Source organism: Aphanomyces astaci (genome assembly GCF_000520075.1).
Source record: "Aphanomyces astaci strain APO3 unplaced genomic scaffold supercont1.34, whole genome shotgun sequence".
NCBI classification, from domain to species: domain Eukaryota; phylum Oomycota; class Saprolegniomycetes; order Saprolegniales; family Verrucalvaceae; genus Aphanomyces; species Aphanomyces astaci.
The window spans coordinates 479,746-498,931 of NW_009798297.1; the positions used below are offsets into that span (position 1 = coordinate 479,746).

Genomic DNA, 19,186 nt, shown 5'->3' on the forward strand with positions numbered 1-19,186 from the left:
GGATGAAACAGTAGGAACGTGATGTACAAATATGCTCACATGACAAGGTGCCCAATCCAGATTGAATTCGCCTCAATGAATGTATTATTGATCGTGCTGAGCTTCGTCATGACTTCGATCGGTTGGGGCTTAGCTGCTTTCCACACAACATTTGAGTGCTTGGGTGATTCATTGACGCAGTTGTGCAAATCTGACAGCAACGCGCAGAAGTATATCGTGCTTACAACTGGGTACGCTTGAGGCCAACATCATGGCGTCGGGCTTGTTTAGCCTCGAGTTCAGCTACGTATAAACCAATGTGGGTACTTTTCATGTACACTCACACACGACTTACCTTCTTTAGCGCGTGTGGCCACTTCTGGTTTTGTCAGGAAGAACAAGTTGCCTCGCTGCAGGTACGCTTGCTACCGCCGAGATGAGTGTCGAAGATGCACAGGTTCTCGTACCTTGCGAGGCTTCAACGAGTCCAATTCCGCCAAGGCCACCTTGATGTTTTGGATCTACAGATGCAATAGCAATATGTGACCTTCATGAGCAGCAGGCATCACCCACATCCGTGTCCAGTGCCTTGGCATCGAGGGTCCATTTGCCTGCGAATGCGGAGTCCATGTTGTCAACAGTGTCAACAGTAGCTAAGCCGCTCTTCATTGGGTTGATTTCAGCCAATCAGGCAGACTTCTATTATTATCCGGATTTCCGTATAATAATGTACGGATCTTTACAGGTAAGTGTAAAGCAATGCTGGTGCGACTTGACGGGATGCAGCGCACGGGCACAGTCACGGTCACCCTGACACTCAATCCAACGATCACATCAGCAGTATTGGTGTCTCTAAGCGCCATCTTAGCCCTTCTGCTCATTTGCGTGGCATGTCGATGTATGCGGAAGGCCAATACGCCTCCAAAACGCCACATTGCCCAAGGGACGGGGTACAATCGATTCGCTGCTGCTAGCACAACAGGCAGCAGCCACGACTACACACACCCGTTCTTGGGCCCTCCCGACTACGAACAGCCGTACGACGAACATAGTCCACCAGCCTACCACGAACTGCCTTCGGCCCCACCACTAGATGTGATGTAACCTCGTAAAGAACACACACATCATATGACCTCGAGTGCCTTACAATTTGATCGAATTGCACGGCATGCACACATATAGCTCGCAATAGAACGTAAGGCAAGCAGGATTACCACTTAGTTGTTGTGCTGGAGACCCGAATTGCTTTCTCGTGGTCCTTGGAGTTGCTTGGGAATCAAATGTCAATGCCAGACAGATCGTCATAGCGCGCTGAAGGTTATGCTTCAACCCAAGGTTACGATAAGACAACTGATGTTTTTCATTAACTGAATGCGTGGGAGAAGTATTCCGCAGAATTATTCTAGTCGTGAAAACAAATAGGTTCTAGCGTACCAACAGTGCAAACTCAGGTAATACTGGTATGTATGAACTTGACTTTATTACATCCTCGATGTACCCATATTACGAAACCCATTGTTGGAGGCATTTTACATGCCAATACCAGAGCCCCTAGTATTCTGGAAGACGGCGACCTCTTTAGCTGTATGTCATCGTTCGCCTTCAAATTGGATTGATTATGGCTTTACGATTCGAATGTACACAGGGGATTCCTTAGATGCCGAGATGGCAGGTCGCAACAAGCTGCTGTATCACCCGAGCATTGGTACGGCCGTGTGGTATACTTGTATCATGGAAAACAATATGCGGTGGAAGTGATTTGGATCTAAAATAACAACAATAAAGGTGGTACAATTCGACACTTACAGTTAATGAAGTAGGCCGAACAGTTGGTTGCAACGCAACGTGTATATTTCAAGTGCCCAATTCGAGCTGTAGAATGCTCTGCAATGGATGCTCACTGAATATGGGATTAGGCGTTCCCTTGACGTGGATGGCGATCGCTGCATTGTTCACACGAAGCCCCATTGTGGAGTTTCACTCCGACCAAAAGCCCCCCCAAGCATGGCGTGGCACCCTCCCTAGTCGTTTTGACTTGAGTGGTTCGTCCTCGGCAAGATCCTGAAGCGCCATAACGCCCCCGAGTGCATGCCACCCCCTCTCGATCGTCTTGATCTGAACGCGTGGAACCCAAGTACGAACCTCAAGTCCAAGGCTCGTCCTCGTTCCTTCGTTGCTATCGATCGGTTTGTCGTCGCGGGGGACGCAGCACGGCGTTGTAACCACTAGTTTCGTTACTTCCGTGTAAATGCATAAAGGAAACTTGCATTCCACTTCACACTTGCAAAGGCAGAACATAGCATATATGTGCAAAGTAGTGTAGGTGGTGGGTGAATGAAGCTGCTGTTGCAGACGAGTCATACTGTAGTACTGGATTGTTTTGAATTATCTACACGCGTAACACAATGTAGTAAAGCGGCACAACGCTCGCTGTACGTTAGTTCCCAATTATCGTTGCGCATCAAGACTACTTACACTAACTAGCGCAAATGCAATCGCGTCACAAGCACCACACGCGACGCATAAACTATCATGTGTATTCGTTTCTTGCAATGGTACTGTACCTACCATGCACAACACATGACATGGACGGTAGATAATGTGGATGCTGAATATGCAACATGACCAGACGAAGTACAAGACTGGTTTGCCGCCGCGGCAATATTGTCGACCGGGAACACGAGTACAGTACATTCGCCGCCAATACACCCCCCGATGATCCCAGCGAGTCGTCTTCTTCCGAGTGTAGATGTAAAAACTGTACTTTTGATTTACAATAATGTTAAAACAAGTCCAAACTTGAACTCGTCGTCCGTTCGTTCCTGTAGTTTGGGGTCCATGGACGAAAATACTATACTACGAAGTACTCGTAGTACTACGTAGTACAGTACTATGTAGTACTGTACTAATTATTACTTATATAAGTAATATTGATACTGGTACGCAAGATATTTTGTCCGAAGTACTTCGAAGTAGATAATAAGTTTTGCAGCACGAAGTATATATGTACAGTAGGGAGATTTCGAAGATGAGTATTTATTTATCTTTATCCTTAAAATAACCTCTGAAGCTTTATAGGGTTGAGGAAAACTCCGGAACTTAGTACCAGAATCCATGAAATGGGTCCATTTTGGGGATTCGAATCCTCGACCATGATTGGCCAGATCTGTTGACTTGTAATTGGCCAGATCTGTTGACTTGTGATTGGCCAGATCTGTTGACTTGGTGCAACGCTTTTCTGTTGTTGGCACTTCGAATGGAGCGTGGAGGTGGAAGCGTGGAGGATGATGACCCACATGAAGTGGAGGTCAATCAGAGGCGTGGTGGGAGCGAACAAGTTAATGATAACCTCCATCTTTATGCATAGTGACGTAGAATCATCACATGTATACACTTGTAGGAACTACGAAAAGCAACTTAGGCGGCGCCCGACGCCGCAGCTTAGTCAGCCGCGCCTAGCAGTACATCCGACAGGAGTTGTACCAGCGCATATCAACGATATCTTAAAAGCACCAGATAAGTACTAGTATAGAAGCACTCATCTGCAGCTGGCGCTTTGTCGAGGCGTGCTACTTTAGGTGCAAGCCACTCCTTCGTAGCTACGCATTTCCGAACGTCGTACAGATAGTAGAACAACTAAACTAACACAATATGAGTCTCAATGAATTCAATGCTTCGTATGCCTATGCCTCTGTCATCCCTACTAGCCACAACGCTTCAACGGCGAATGACCCATGGGACGACTTCACAGTGACCTCGCCGATCATCCACGAAGTCCACGAATTTGGCTCCATCTAGTCTACGGATAGGGAAAACTTGTTATCACCGAAATCGTCGATATAAAATCCCTCGCTTTTACTTTGCTTTCAATTTTTACGGAAAAAGAAAAGGAGAAGTCATCTCCGAAATCTCCCTAGTAATGTGGAATTCCTTCCTTTCAATGGGTTGTTCGATTTCGATTTCCCCCATTTCTTACTCCGGAGTATATAATAAATGAAAATGTTGGAATGGAGTGAATTATAGATGAATGATTCGAACGAGTTGGCGCAATTTTTGTGCACCAACGAGCGAGACGACAAGGCAAAAGCAATATGGCCCCGCAATCCGTTCCCGTTGCTGCGGCACCCATAGCGACGATGGAGCCTCTGGAAGTCAACGCACCTACATCTTCTCCACCCTCCTCTTCTCTGCAGTCGGTCCTGGTCCGATCCCATCGCTTTGCGCTGTATGAATACGAGTGCCTCGTCCAATGCTTCCGCATCCCGTCGGCTCCGTCCACCAGTGCGTGTCTCATGGTGTTCTACTCGTTTGGTCTGGTGGTGTGCTTTGGCGCGTATGCATACGTCCTCGAGCGTCTTACGATCGACGGCAACGGGCCGAACGAATTCGTGCTCATGTTTGTGTGCTGCGTCGTGTATGCGATTCTGTCGTACGTTGGCAAGGTGCTCGCGCGGGAGCAACACGTGGACACCGCGCCTTGGTACGTCTTCTTGGTCTTGTCCTTCACAACGTTCAGCTCCACGTTCCTTTCGACCTACTCGCTTCGATACGTGTCGTACGTCTTTCGCGTGCTGGGCAAGACATGCAAGCCGATTCCGATCATGGCCATCGGCCTCGCGTTGGGCAAGCGGTACCCGCCACGCAAGTACTTGAGCGTCGCAATGGTAACCGTCGGTGCCATGCTCTTCTTCGTGTACAAGTCCGCGGCTTCGTCTTCTTCTCATCACCACTCCACGACTGTCGATGCCACCGCCGCTTCCTCGCACAACGCCGCCGACAATGCAACGATGAACGCTGAGATTGGCGCGCTATTGCTCGTCATATCTCTCTTCTTTGACGGCGCCACGGGAGCCTTGGAAGAGAAGTTCATGACGCAATACCAGATGGGCCCGTTCACGATGATGCACAAGATCAACGTCGTGTCGACACTCCTCTCGGCCGTGCTGATCGTCGTCACATCCCAAGAAGCCACCCTCCTGCACGTTGTCGCAAATTTTTCCGTGAGTCGCGACCTGCTGCTGCTGGGGTTGTGTGGCGGCGTCGGGCAAATGTTCATTTTCCTCATGATCTCTCGCTTTGGCGCGCTCATGACGAGTGTGGCAGGGACGGCGCGCAAGATCCTGACGCTGTGTGTGTCCATCCTGGCATTTGGCCACGTGCTCACGCAGATGCAGTACGTCGGACTGGCCGTGGCCGTCGCGGGTATGTGCGTCAACCTGGTCCGAGGGCATGGGTCCCCAACTTCGGCCAAACAAACTCTATCACAAGAGGCACTGGACACGGAAGAAACCACGGGATTCCTGCAAGATGATAAAGATGGTGATGATGCAGATCATGACGAAAGAAGAAGAAGGGATGATGACGACGACGAGGACAATGTACCTCCATCCAAAGGAGTGTTTCCAGATGTACGAGGGAACTTAGTGCCCAAGCAAGATGAGTATGGCATAGCCATTGACATTGCCTTTCGTGCCACCACGTCAGTGTAGTAATAGTAGTGTAGGAATAGTAATACTAGTAGTAGGACATCGCATTATGTATTTGACTTGAGTTGGTTTCTAACATTGAGATCATGCTGGCAACGACGAGTACTTGAGGTGGTCGTCATCCTACAGCCCATATCAACCAAAAGGGCACAATATAACGTCATCATATGTACGTACAGTGGTCGTGAACGACCATGTCCGTTACTAGTATTACTACATGATCAAGTGGTAAATAAACAGCCTCAACTCAATTAGTGTATCTGGGCAGTCCACTTGAAATGAGCTTATGTGTCGTTGAGGCTATTGGACGAGATGCTACGACACCGATGGGTAGCGACCATCACAACCAGCGCCGTGGCCCGACTCGGATTGCATACATCATGCACATGCTCGAGGTTTTTTACAGTCTATTGCGACAAGAATTCAAGAGATCAAGTGATACTACTGCCGCTCAATATATGTACACACATATATGCACTTTGCGCGTTCCATAACGTACAACCCCACATTAGAACTGGCGTAACGAGCTACTGATACAACTCATTAGACAGCCGTGCCGTACGTTGTGGCAGTGCTGGGGATGGTGTTTAGAATGCCATTCACAGGTCGCTTCAGGCCACGCCACCACTTGTGCAGTACGAGAAAGAGAAAGAGAGAGCCAAACACAAACGCGCCCACGGTGGCCATCACTTCGAGCGCGTAATGCTCGGCGACCCACTGTACATCCGCATCATGCACGTGTTTCTCGCGACTGTTGCGCACGGCGATGCCCACGAGGGTCCATAGCGCCACCGCCGCAAACGGCACGTCGCCGACGCCGATCAAGATGAGGACGTTGGCCAGGACCCACAGACCGCACCAAAACACGTAGAACCCCATGGCGTGGACTCCGCACTCCTCGACCAAAATGTTGAGCGAGATGGTCGTCGCTGCGCACGTCCATGCCCAGTAGATCGTAAACGGCACGCGGATGCACCAAAAGTCGGCGCGCGACGTGGAATCAAACACGTAGTCGGCATTCCGGCTGGCTAGGATGGACGTGACGACGATGGGCTCGATGTGGCTCTCCACGTACAAGTACGCTGCAAACAAGATCAACCACGAGCCAAAGATTGGTGCGAACGACAGACGTGTGTACCCCGTGACGAACAACTCCATCCACAAGGTCGAGCACACAGAGCTCGCGATGAACAACAGGTGCAGCGCATAGATCGACGACTCCAACGCCGCGCTGGGGACGAACCATTCGCGCAGTACAAACACGATCAGCCATGCGTAGATGACTCCCCAGATGGAGAAACTCGCGTCCATTGGCGTCAACAGGTTCGGCGTGCGGCGAGAGGCGTCTCGGATGTCGCCCTCAATTGAGTGGACGGCGCTGCGCCACAGGAACAGCGCCAGCGCCACAATCGAGCATGCTCGCACCACAGTTGTCGTCGATAGACCCATTTCGGAAATGGCATGTTTATCCTCCCGTTGAAATTCGAAGGTTAGTAGTACTATTAGTATGGCCGTTATAAAGGTAGTAGTATTCATAGATCGATAACATCACTCGGTAGTATTACTAAAGGAAAAATGTCATGGTCGACACGACATGTCACCAAAATATTTCGAAAATACATTTGACTTTTTCTCACTTATAACGTTGTACTTCGAAGTACTTCGAGGTACCAACCATAATACGAGTCTTACATTTATTTACCGGACATACACATCGTTCCCTATATGGACTTGGACGCCCTCTAAATTGTACATTTCCTCCTAACCGTGAGCTCTTAGTTTGTCGATGGCTCTGGACGATACAGTCGCCACTGGAACGGCATTAGCCAACCCCATCTAATTTTTACTGCGACTAGTCAACCACCACTGTCAATCCACGTTGCAGTGTAGTCGGGTGCAACATTGCGGGCGATGCCAAGTAACCCGTGCCTGTGTATAACTGGGATGCATGCATTTGCTTGGTAACGGGAGGTTGCTGGGTACTACTTCGAAGTATAATAGAATATGATGGATGAACTGACCGTAGGATCATTTTGACTGAAATCAAGCCGAATATCGTCATGTACCCGAACTTCTTGACGCGTCGTCAAGCCCGCGACACGAACTAGACGGCTGGTGTCCCTCGATGGATACTACGGATATCGTATCCGTAGAAGCCAAAAAGAAGGACCCAAACCGGGATCGAACTCGGGACGGATTGCGGTATTGACTTTCACATCAGGACCCCTTGTGGCTTCAGCCGGTTAGTCATGAAATCGGCAGGGCTAGCGCTGCGCCACAAGGGGTTCTGGTAGGGTATCATAAATACTCAATAAAACCAACGTTTTGACGTTTTGACCAACATTCGGACTTGTGAAACCGCCACCACGACTGAATTCACGACCGTTTCGTATTGAGGAGTGTCCAGCCAGACACGATTAGTATGCGTCCAAAGGTTGCCCCAAGCGGACATAAAACCGAATGTTCGTGCATGTTGTCATGATGATGACATTGATACAGTACTCTCTCTACCTGGGAGATGTACTTGTATCCAGCAGAATATGGCACACACGTCGAGTGTCCATTGCCACCTACAGATCCTGCAATTCTCCATCTCGGCAACCCAACTCACAATGCGGCACCGACAGGCTCCAACCCCCACCGAATTCTGTTGTCTTGAAAGTTGTACTAGGGCAAGGGAAAACAACGAAAAACCAAATAATCTCTCCTTGTCGAGCATTCAACGTACTGTATGTATGCTTCACACTAGCGTTTCAGTGTTTTGCATGCTTTTCTCAAGGTTAAAACTGTAAACGACTCTGTTAAGGGCCTGTTCCAAGTAGATATTTTTAGCAAAATGAAAAATTGGTTCCAAGTATTATTGTGGATTCGATACGAATTTCCAGACCCCGTCGAATCGAATCTCGCCGCCGAATCGAATCACGAATCGACGCGATTGGCTAATCCATTTTTGAGTGGATTTTATTGGCTCTTAAAGGAAGGAAACAAGTATATTTAACCAATCAGAACTCCGGCGTGATTCAATGTTGATTAGACAAACCAGGCGAATTTTGAAAGTTTATAGCGAATTCACAATAATACAGTTTCCTACTTTTTTACGTCTTTTTGTGCGATTTTTTACGCAACTCACTGTACCAAAAGTAGAAAAAAAGAGGTCTTTTTCTAAATCGTGACAAAAAAAGAGGTAAATCGATTTTGATTGGCCCATGCTATTTCTGAAAACTACTTGGAACTTCCCCTAACAAATTACTACAAGTGAAGCGTATTAGAGCATCTCCAACGGTAAATTCTAACCTATTTCTAAAGCATAGGTTAAAGTCAAACTTCGTTTTTACGGTTGCTATTTTGGCATTATCCGGATATTTTAGATCTATTTTCGCGTGAAATAGCAACAAACCCTCCGGATAGTGCAAGAGTTTCTATTCTATATCCGAAACTTCGAATTGAAATAGAAATAAAAACACCGTTGGAGATGCTCTTAGAGCATCTCCAACGGTGTTTTTATTTCTGCTCTTCATACATTCCCAGCTAACGTTATTATTTATTATATATTGTGTATTCAACACTAAATTGGACTGAGGCGAATCGAATAGCCTAAACAAAGAGATTATGAATGTCTTAAGCCAATCACATCACTCCATTCCAGAGATTTTACCAGTCTCGTGCCCTGTCGCTTCGGATTGGGTAAAATCAGTCGGGGAAAACATGGAAAATACATTCGAAATCGCTTTGAAGTTTCGACTGCGAAGTCCAAAGTTCAGTGAAAAGCACAATATACCCTTCATATCCATCCTCCTAACGTTACAAGGCAAACTTGACCTTCATTATGAGCGCATTCCCCATGGCAAAGGTCAAGCGGGTACATAAGATGGTATCGACATCGAAGGCAAATACACACAAATGGGTTCTATATGATGATCGAATGTTGATTATATGGGGCGACGGACGGCGTTTACTTGAGGTTGGCGTATTTTGAGTTGGGTTTTTTGCTGCCCTTTTTGGCCTTTTTCGAGTCGGGTTGAGCTACCTTGTTGTCTTGGTCGTTGTCTTTTCGCTTCTTGATCTTTTTCACTTGGACCGACTTGAGGTCGGCGGCCTCGTCCTTCTTGACGCCGTCGAGCGCCGCAGCCCAGTCGTCGTCGTTGCCGCGAACGGCGTACTTCTGCAGGTTGAGCGACTCGAGCAGCTCCTTTTGCTTCAAAGCGTTGATCGCTTGCGTTTTGCCGTCGGCCAAGTCTTCCTCGAGGGTCTCGGCGGTGGGGACCATGGGCGCCACGGCCACCGGCACGGCCATCGTCGCCGCGACTTCGGCTTCGAGAATCGCTTGAAACGCCGTGCTAAACTTGCGCACAGCCTTGTTAAACAACGCTAGCACCTGGTTGGACGGCACGTTCAGCTCCGACGTGAGCACGTCCACACTTTGGTTTTGCAGCCCGATGCTCATGAGAATCGCGCGTTGCAAGTACGACAAGGTGGTGTCGGGCAGTCGGTTCAAAAAGTACAGCCTCGCCACCAGCGGCACCAAGTCGACAATCATGTGGTAATCCACCATGTTCTTGGCATAAGACTGCAGCCGCTTGACGTCGAACGGGGTCAGCGTCACTTGGAGCTCGGACGCCGGGATCAACCCGGTCGCGGCGCGCTGTAGCAGCTGTTCGTCCGACGAGGTACCCGGGTCCGTGAGCAGACTCAGCGCCAACGTCACCGGCAGCGTCCGGAATTCGTACGCGAGCAGCGACACAAATCGGCGCTTGGCGTCGGCCACAAACTCATGCAGCCAGCCGTCGGCGGGGGACGCCGGCAGGTCGGCGCAGTTGAGGGCGTGGAGCATGATAGTCGTGTGCTCGCCAGTGAGGGGGTTGGCCGTCTGTCGGATGTACACTGATTTGAAGCCGGCGCGGTTCCAAAAGTTGTACAGTGGCAGTGTAAGCCCAAACGACGTGCCAAACCAATGCAGGCGCTCCGCCGGGCGGTCCGTGAGCGGCAGCAAAAGCGGCGGCAGTTTCTTGCGCGGCTTGACTTTTTCCCGGCGCAATTGGGTGGTTTCGTCTTCGGAAAGATCGTCGTCGTCGCCAGTCGTTTTGGACTTCTCGACTTCTTCTTCATCTTCGTTGGTGCCGGCGGCGTCCGTGGCCATGTCCCCTTGGTAGTACTTGGTCAACAACGAAATCGCGCGCGATCCATACCCCATGCCTAATTAATATACCAACTTGGTTAGCCAAGATATGGAGATAATGTCTATCGTATATTGGTGTGTGTACACGAACCGGTGGCATCGGGGTGGGTTGCAATACGCACGACACGAGCTCCAGATAACGTGGCAAACTCGTTGTCTTGGAATTGCTGAGCAACGGTCCAAGGGATCAAATCGCCGCTGGCGCGCTGGCCGCGGGAAAGCTGGGCCTGGACTGATTCCTTGGAGATTTCCCCCTCCAATGCAACTTGCACCACGCACAACACATCTGGGAGTTGGCCCTACAAGCCACACACATGTATCGATACATAAAATTATACATGTTTGGATATAGAGCTACGTACAGCGTTGCCTTGGCCTTCGGCTTGGGGGCCCAGGAGCACGAAAATGTGGTGGGCCGGGGCATCGCTGAGCAATTGCAAGTCGTTGGGCTGGTTCTTATAGTGCGACGCCACATACAACGACATCAAGCGCTGCAAGAAACTCTCCGACAATTTGTGGTATGAAAACAACGAGTCGCGGTCGACGTAATAGAGCTCACAGTCGCGTGGGTGGGGGGTACCGCCGCCGATGCGGGGGCTCGAGCAGGTCAAGCAGAGCAGGTCGTTGAGCCATTTTTCCACCGAGTCGTCGGTCGCATATCGGATGGGGATGTCGAGGTTGATTTCGCGCAGCACTCGGCCAGTCCCGCCGCCTCCTTGGCCGCCCAGCTGCGCGTGTGCCGCCGAGCTGGCCGCTTGCCATCGCTCCTCATGCAGCTTCCGCTCGCCCTTGCGCGTCTTGTTATCGCCATGGACGGACGACGCGGCGTGGCGGGCAGCGGCGGCGGCCGAGCCTTGCTGTTCGCGCAACTTTTGAATCAGCTTGAGCGACAACGACCGCCCTGTGCCTTCGTACCCGTTGATCGTGGACGACATGAAGACCAAATATGGTCCTAGAAGTTGCTTGACCACGGGCAACGGGATGGCCGCGGCTTCGTCGATCGCAAGCAACTCGGCCTGCGCGAGCTTGGAGTGGTCCGTGGGCTGGATATACTGGATCGTCTGGCGATGTTCCCGGAAGATGTTGACACGCACCACGGCGTGGTTGAACTCGGGGTTGGTACTTTGGATGATCTCGTAGTCCAAGTGCTCCTTGTACTTAAGCGCGTCCAGCCCCTTGAACACAAAGTCAAACACAGTGCCGAGGTTCTCTGGAGACGGCGCCGTCACAAAGATGTTGCTGTAGCCGTACGCGACCGCCGCCGCCAGTGCCATCCCCAGCGCCGCCGACTTGCCGCGGCCGCGACCGGCGGTCAAAGCCACCGTCGACCGAAGCGTCTTCTCCGCGATCGCCTCGACAAACGTCAACACGGCCTTGGCCTGGTCCATCGTGCGGGATTCCGCCACGAGGGCCCCCACGGGTTGTGTGTCCTTGAGAGATTCCTTAAGATCCAGCAGCTCCTGCTGCGCGGGCGTCACGTCGTTCTCGACCGGCGGCAATGCTTCAATGTTGCGTGCGTGCTTGGAGATTGGCAACACGTTCAACTCGTCGTCCAGCACCAGACACTTGTCGCACGAACTCAACGACAAGATGAAACGCTCGTTGAAGCGCGCGACCACGTCTTGATGCGCTTCCGTGCGGAATCGCGCGTGCACGTCCATGGACATGGTGTACAGCTTCTTGAGCGACGACATCGTGCGCAGGAGCAGCACGACCACACCGCCGCCTTCGACCGTTTCGATCGTGCGCGCGAGAATGTTGGGGGTCACGGCCTCGAAGTCCTGCAACACACACATGCCGTACGTTTGACCAAGGATCTTTTGCGTTTCCTTGTAGTAGCACCATCGAATGTCCGTGGACGAGATGAACAACTCGAACGGATCGTCCTGGTTGGCGTCGTACAGACCACGCGCCATCTGCTTCTTGATCTGCTTCATGCGCTTTTGCTTGTGCGTGGAGAACCCGAGCTCTTTCTTGTAGCACCACAGTACTTTCGGGCGCGCTTTCACGACGGTTTTGCTGAGGATGTAGTGCAAGTTCACGACTTGGTCCTTGCCATGATCACCCACGAGGACAAAGAACGACCGGTGGTTCGTCTTGACGCAGTTCTCAATCAACGTGCGCACACGCGCATCTACCTTCTTCTTGACCATGTTGGTGTTTCCTTTTGCGTTGATCTTCAAGGCAGAAGATGCTGAACAACCAATGAAGATGGTCGACCAATGAAACCCCGCAGTCCACCCACCACCCTCCCCTGTCCAGTGACTCAGGATATGATGTCAACACATTACAACCATGTAGTCAAGTGACACGAATTTGAATTACAGTACGGTATTATCCGGTTGCTACAGTTCGATAACCAATCACATCCGCTGCCCTTGAAAGATACCAATGCAGCCAATCATACTCAATCCTTACGAAAAACGGTACCAAGAAAAAGGCGCATAACCTTACAGCCCGACAAAAATGCTTGGTTATCCCAACCAGTTCCAAATCATTCTCGTGTCCACCCGTGTGTAGTACTCAACTACTAGTAGTACTACCGGTAATCGGTTAGTATTAGTATACGGTAAGCATGTTAATACACCAAGACAGTATAACTGTTATACTATTTGTGTCAGTTTGGCGCTACACATACTGGACAATTTCGACCGCATCTACTGTGTTTGTATTTCGACGCTGTCTTGGGACCCGGCCACCGCTCGTGTTGACTTTGTGGCTGCTCTGGCGACGCTTGATGGACAGCTCCGACGCCGTCTTGGCCAATTGCATCGGCCGCAGCATGCGCTGGAACTCGAGGCGCGATATCCGCAGGCATCGCGTATAGTTGGAGGTCGGGACAGTCGCAGTCACGTCGCTCAAGCCTACTGTGCCTTCCACGCCAAGCAAACCCTGCACGCCCAGTACCGTCCACAGCCCCGCCACAACTACATACATATTCAACCACACGGATCCATTGGCATATTCTAAAATTGCATGCACATAATTAATTAATCGTACTTGGTTTGTCGTCGTTGTGAGCCACAACCGAAACCGACCCCTGCACGACAATCATGCAGTGGGGAGGTGCCACGACATGCTTTTCGTACAAGGGGGGGTACTCTTGGTCGGGGAGGAACTCCACAATGGGGCTTCGCATGAGCAAAGCAGCGACATTCATCCACGTCAAACGAACGCCTAATCCCATATTCACGTCAGATGTACTACCGTCGATTGCAAAGCATCGTACCGGTCGAATTCGGCACTTGAAATACAGGTTGCGTTGCCACCAAATGCTTGGCCAACTTCATGGCCTAATACAAGTGTCGCCACCGTTGCTTAAGATATGGTTCATAGTCCTAAATCGTATTGCACCTCTGGCTCGCCAATGGACTTCCACTCCATATTGTTGTCCATGATGTGCCGCACACCCGTGTCAAAGCTAGGGTGGTGCAGCAGCTTGTTGCGACCTGCCATCTCGGAATCTAAACAAATCGTTAAGTCCAAATCTATTCAATTAACAGCGAACGACGACAACATACCGCTCACGAGGTCGCCTTCGTCCAAAATGTCAGCTTGTAAAATGGCTTCCACAATGTCTTCCAATGTGACCACGCCTTGGGTTTCGTAATACGGGTCGACCTATACGACGAATACATCCACCATGTCAAACACACGCGCGTAATATACATGTATCGTGTTGAGTAGGTAACTAGTAGTGAACTAAATATAGTACAAATATAATGCAATCAAGGTAGGATCGGTAAACGAATTCGTTTTACCTCGGACCAGTTGTTGACGTCGTGCACTATGGCCAAATGCGTGCGGCCGAGTTGGAAGGCTTGCAAGACGTCGCCCAGGGACGAGTCTGGCCACACACGATGGACGCTCCGTCCAAACAAGTGTAAAAAGTCGAGCAGCGTGCCGTTGTCCTACTCCGCCATGTCATGTTATCCGTGGAATTGTTTACGTGAATATGCAGCAGCTGTGTGATGACGATACTGTATGTAGCAGCCAACAACTCGCTCTACTGATGATAAGCACACCTCGGGGTCGACAAAGATCAAGTCTTTGACAAACACGAGCCCCAAAATGTCGTTGAGGTCACGGCCCCATACTGGCACGCGGGTGAACCCCATGGTGTAGATGTGTTCGATGGTGTTTTGGTTGAGAATGGTCGAGCCAGGTAATGTGAACACGTCGGCGATGGGCGTGAGGATGGTCGACACGGGCGTCTGCTTGTAATGCATGGCTCCTTTCATGATTCCGAGCTCGTCAGCGTCCAACTTTTGTTGCTTGACGTGGATGTCCAGCATCTTTTCTAGCTAACGTTACATTCGGTAAAGCAGTGGATTAGTATGTTCATATAGATGTCGAGTAATGATACCTCGCTCTTGGAAAAGATCGTGCCCATGTCCTTGCCCACGAGCCAGTCCAGCAGCAAAGCAATGGGCTTGGCAAACACGTACATGATTGCAATCAGCGTATAAATCACAGGCAAGGCCGCGGCTCCAATGGCTACAACCCAACAACCAGTTAATCAATATTGGTTGAAAGGGCAGATTATGTAAGGTCAACAATAGTAGAGTCTGCATCCATAGCTGATTTAGGTGTGGATATGACAAGTTGGATTGAAGGTGTACACCTAAAGGATGCTTGGAACACAATGCTTGGGGCACGAGTTCACCAAAAATGACCAGCACCACCGTGGTCGCTACGAATCCGACCACACCTATATCAGTATTGGGTCAGTCACTTTTGAACCTCGCCTTTCGATCGATTGTTATTCCACTCGTTCGTGTCGTTCTTAGTACGATATACACCCAAGAATGTACATAAACAAACAACTGACGTATTATATACCAGACGTCATGTCTGCCATGAGGATGGCCATGATCGAATTCACCGCAACGTTGCCAAAGAGCAACGTCGTGAGCAAGAGGTGGCCATCTTGGCGGATTGGCTGGATCTTCTTGGCGTACGTAGCATTGCTGCGTTCTTCCGCGGTGGCTTTGGGCTCTTCGCCCGTGGCCACGACGATCTCCAGTCCCACTTTGTCCAGCGACATGAGTCCCAACGTCAAGCCCGAGAACACGGCCGCCAACATCACGAGCACCACGATGGCGCCCACTCGAAGCACCCACTCGTTCGTGCTCCAGTCGGCGCTGCTCGACGCGCCGCCGCCCATGCCGCCATGTTGCTGGATCATGGGCTCACAAAATGACTGGGGGATGTCGTGTAACGGCTCTAAGATTTTGAATGTCGCGTAACGGCCGTTTAATTTTTGACCAATCCGAGCGTGAGTACCGAGTAGTATTACAGAAATTGCAAAACTGCCATTTTGATACTACTAGTATCTATCTTTCTACTTCACAGCTGTCAGTATCTAATATAAATTTATTGCAGCCTCTGTAATATAGTTATAAGTTTCAGTATCTAATACTAGTACTAGTACTACGTAGTACTACGTAGTATAAATTTATTGCAGCCTCTGTAATATAGTTATAAGTTTTAAAGAGGGAGCACAGGTCTATAAATTTCGCTGTACTGCCAACGATGGATTTTAAGCGACACCGAAGTTTATGGATGTTGGCCAATCAGAGTAAGCTATGACAAATCAGTTGGTTTGATTTGTCATTGAAATCGAATTTCGAAGTATATAGACCAATCAGAGTTAAAATATTGAATTTACCTCGATTCAAACCGTACTACTAGTAGTAGCTTAAAATCGGTCTGTAAACTTCCAAAATTCGCGTGGTTTATGCAATAATGAATCACAGTGGAGTTCTGATTGGCTGAATATACTCGTCCTTCAATAAGCGGCAATCAAATCCACTCAAAATTGGATTAGACAACAGCGTCGATTCGTGATTCGAATCGGCAGCAAGATTCGATTCGATCGGCCGAATCCACAATACCATACTGTACTCCGTACTAGCTTACTACAGTACTGTAACGCAATAGTATAATATTCCCATGTTTTTAGGATCACCATGGTGCATACCCTCCACTTTCAACCAACATATGCGAGGCAAGTTACAGTAACGTTATGTACTCCACAAACAACGATAGTCGTGTTAAATAATGCAATGTCATGGAAGAATATATACATCATGCAGCCGACATGGTCTGATTCGATGACGGACCAACACACTGTTGCCAGACTCCTTGCGCCACTCCGACGCCGTCCAGCATCTTTCCCGCCACCTGCGCTTCACGTCGTTTGGCGATAGCGCGACGCACGGCCGTGGCCATCGTCTGACCCCACCACGGAGACGGAGAATTCTTCTGTGCCAGCATCACCAAGTCAATACGACGCAGCTGGCGACCAGCGACTGCTTGTGGGACCTGGGCCATAATGGCGGCGCCGTATTGGCGCTTGTGCAAGGCACAGTGTTGCTGGGTTGTGGCCCACGATGACAACGCCGCCTTCACTTTGGCCATCCACGGCGCTTGATGCAGTCGTGAGTGCCGCCGCAGTCTCGCAGCCGCGGCGAGGGTCTGCATAAATATGGCGCGCTCCTGCTTCATCTGACGCTGTTCTACTACCATGGAAATGTCCAGCAACACTTTGCGGAACCGGCGACGGGTCACACTGCGAACGACGAGAGCTTTGAACAACGTACGCCAAATCGAGTGCGGTTGGGCCACGGCCGACGTCAACCTCTCCAGTCGAATTTGCTGGACGCGGACACCCACATGATGGACGACAAGTTGCTGGAAGGAGGCGCGGTGCGCGATCGTCTGGCGGATGACGCGCCGCCGAGCCATGCACGCTTGAAGCCCCGTGCGGAACGACGTGCTCCAAGGAGGGTAGAACAGGACCGGCGCCAGGTCGGCCAATCGCTTATGCAGGACAAACATGGGCAGCTGGGCAATCACGAGCACTGCGTACTTGCGTCGAAACGCTTGGTGTCTCAAGTAGGTTGCGATGGCGACAAACGCCGGTCGATGGCGGGGCGACAGCGCTTGGACGGTGCAGACTTTTAAACGATACTGGGCGACTTCGACATCCCAGTCAAACTCGTGGCCGCAAAAGCACGTGATGGAGCTGCATCCGTCGCCCTTGACGAGCATGAGGTCGCATTGAGAGCACTGCGCCATGTCCTCGATCTCGGGCAAGTATGTCGCGCACGGTTGGCCTGGGTGGTGTCCTTCACGTTTGCACACAAAGCACACTTCGGCGTCGCAGCATGGCGTGTGTTTGAAGGAATCGCGCTTCATCGTCGCCAAGAACAGACCCACGCGACGCTCGGGGTCGAACATATGGCCCAAGAGATTTTGCACAAACTCGATGTCTTCGTCATCCAATGCACGTGCCAGGTAGGCCAGGAGTGCGTCGGCGGTCAGGTCGTGGTTGCAATACCGAATGCACGCGGCGACAATGTCAGGGACGAGGTCCGGGCGGCGGCATGCCAAGACCGACTTGGGCCAGTCGTTGCTATCGATCTTGTTGTCGATCGCGCCGTCGGGGGACGGGGGCGTGTAGAGGATGTTGGTCGTTCTGTGGCATTCTGGGCACAGCATTTCACAAGACGCTTCGACACGTTCACGGAACAAGGTGGCGTGGTCACAGATGGACGTCGCGTCGTTGGACGTGCTCGCCCTCGTGATCAACCGATGCATGTTGAGCGGTCGGACGCAAATGGGGCATTTCAGACGCGATAAGACACCGTGGGGGGCGGACTCTGTGCACACGTTAAGATACGACGACATGCATGCGCCGCACATGATTCCATGGCACGTTTCTCGGCAGATTCGAGTCATGGCGTCCTGCGACAGGACTGTGTCGAAGCACACTTGGCACGTCACCAACTGCACATCCTCGACAGCGTCCTCGCAGACAGCTTTCCCAGGCAACGAGACGGCAAGGGTGGCATTGTTTTCGGTTTCACTCACGGGTTCTCCTAGCATCCTCGTCGGCTCTTCCATCGACAGACTTGGTGGCGCGGCGGAAGATCTCGGAGAAAGAAGATTGGATTATGAAGAATCCTCTTCAATTCTGGATAAACCAATTTGAACTGTCGTGAATGATGGTATCTATATTTCATCCAGGCAATCCTGCGTGTAATGACCAAATGTCATAGTAATTTCAATATGCTTTAAAATTAGTACTGACTAACGCACGTTGAGATCTCCACACCGACCCATGGTCATTATAACGAGGTATGTTTGGTTCGACTGGCGAAGTTGAAGTTGACCATGTGGATGTCAATTGCCACGAGGGAACGTTCGAGGACCAACACAACTGGGACCACGAAAAGCCACATATACTCCCAACCACTCGATTAACACTACTCATGAGCTACCGGTATGCAGAAGAAGCCTCTTCGTCCAGCAGACGTAGCTGCTCTGCATTGTTCATCTTGGCTTCCAGGCAGTTCACGGAAGTATTGCCCTACGTCATTGCCGTAGTCCCGACGATACAGCCGAGTCGTAGAGCAGCGGCGTACAATGAATAAACTTGACAGCCAGCCTCGACAAGTGCTGGGCGATGTATCGATGATGTTAATCCACATTGGTAAGCAAACCACCACATAAAAACGGGGTCATTACAGTCAACTTA

At 50.6% G+C, this 19,186-nt stretch overlaps 8 protein-coding genes across 8 annotated transcripts; 3 read left to right on the forward strand and 5 right to left on the reverse strand.

Moving 5' to 3' along the window:
- Positions 1-49: 49 nt before the first annotated feature.
- Positions 50-628, reverse strand: H257_11544 (hypothetical protein). Its single transcript, XM_009838521.1, has 4 exons — positions 553-628; positions 447-500; positions 335-404; positions 50-282 (listed from the first exon to the last, which is right to left on the reverse strand). Exons 1-4 carry the CDS (start codon positions 607-609, stop codon positions 221-223), a joined length of 243 nt encoding a protein of 80 aa, XP_009836823.1. The 5' UTR covers positions 610-628; the 3' UTR covers positions 50-220.
- Positions 629-732: 104 nt separating this feature from the next.
- On the forward strand, positions 733-1,113 carry H257_11545 (hypothetical protein; the record flags this gene model as incomplete). The annotated part of the gene is made up of 1 exon (XM_009838522.1): positions 733-1,113. A coding segment is annotated over one exon (351 nt), but the record flags the coding sequence as incomplete, so codon positions are not given.
- Positions 1,114-1,644: 531 nt separating this feature from the next.
- H257_11546 (hypothetical protein) lies at positions 1,645-2,044 on the forward strand (the record flags this gene model as incomplete). The annotated part of the gene is made up of 2 exons (XM_009838523.1): positions 1,645-1,684; positions 1,896-2,044. 2 exons carry the CDS (start codon positions 1,645-1,647, stop codon positions 2,042-2,044), a joined length of 189 nt encoding a protein of 62 aa, XP_009836825.1.
- A 2,026-nt stretch (positions 2,045-4,070) lies between these two features.
- On the forward strand, positions 4,071-5,525 carry H257_11547 (hypothetical protein; the record flags this gene model as incomplete). The annotated part of the gene is made up of 1 exon (XM_009838524.1): positions 4,071-5,525. One exon carries the CDS (start codon positions 4,071-4,073, stop codon positions 5,466-5,468), a length of 1,398 nt encoding a protein of 465 aa, XP_009836826.1. The 3' UTR covers positions 5,469-5,525.
- Positions 5,526-5,848: 323 nt separating this feature from the next.
- On the reverse strand, positions 5,849-6,917 carry H257_11548 (hypothetical protein). The gene has a single exon (XM_009838525.1). It carries the CDS (start codon positions 6,912-6,914, stop codon positions 6,009-6,011), a length of 906 nt encoding a protein of 301 aa, XP_009836827.1. The 5' UTR covers positions 6,915-6,917; the 3' UTR covers positions 5,849-6,008.
- Positions 6,918-9,338: 2,421 nt separating this feature from the next.
- Positions 9,339-12,847, reverse strand: H257_11549 (hypothetical protein). The gene is made up of 3 exons (XM_009838526.1): positions 11,004-12,847; positions 10,733-10,940; positions 9,339-10,658 (listed from the first exon to the last, which is right to left on the reverse strand). The coding sequence occupies exons 1-3, from the start codon at positions 12,792-12,794 to the stop codon at positions 9,418-9,420; spliced, it is 3,240 nt and encodes a 1,079-aa protein (XP_009836828.1). The 5' UTR covers positions 12,795-12,847; the 3' UTR covers positions 9,339-9,417.
- A 378-nt stretch (positions 12,848-13,225) lies between these two features.
- On the reverse strand, positions 13,226-15,850 carry H257_11550 (hypothetical protein). Its single transcript, XM_009838527.1, has 10 exons — positions 15,484-15,850; positions 15,266-15,352; positions 15,008-15,138; positions 14,667-14,945; positions 14,403-14,552; positions 14,163-14,262; positions 13,996-14,105; positions 13,871-13,934; positions 13,642-13,818; positions 13,226-13,568 (listed from the first exon to the last, which is right to left on the reverse strand). Exons 1-10 carry the CDS (start codon positions 15,827-15,829, stop codon positions 13,270-13,272), a joined length of 1,743 nt encoding a protein of 580 aa, XP_009836829.1. The 5' UTR covers positions 15,830-15,850; the 3' UTR covers positions 13,226-13,269.
- Positions 15,851-16,579: 729 nt separating this feature from the next.
- On the reverse strand, positions 16,580-18,597 carry H257_11551 (hypothetical protein; the record flags this gene model as incomplete). The annotated part of the gene is made up of 1 exon (XM_009838528.1): positions 16,580-18,597. A coding segment is annotated over one exon (1,866 nt), but the record flags the coding sequence as incomplete, so codon positions are not given.
- Positions 18,598-19,186: the final 589 nt, after the last annotated feature.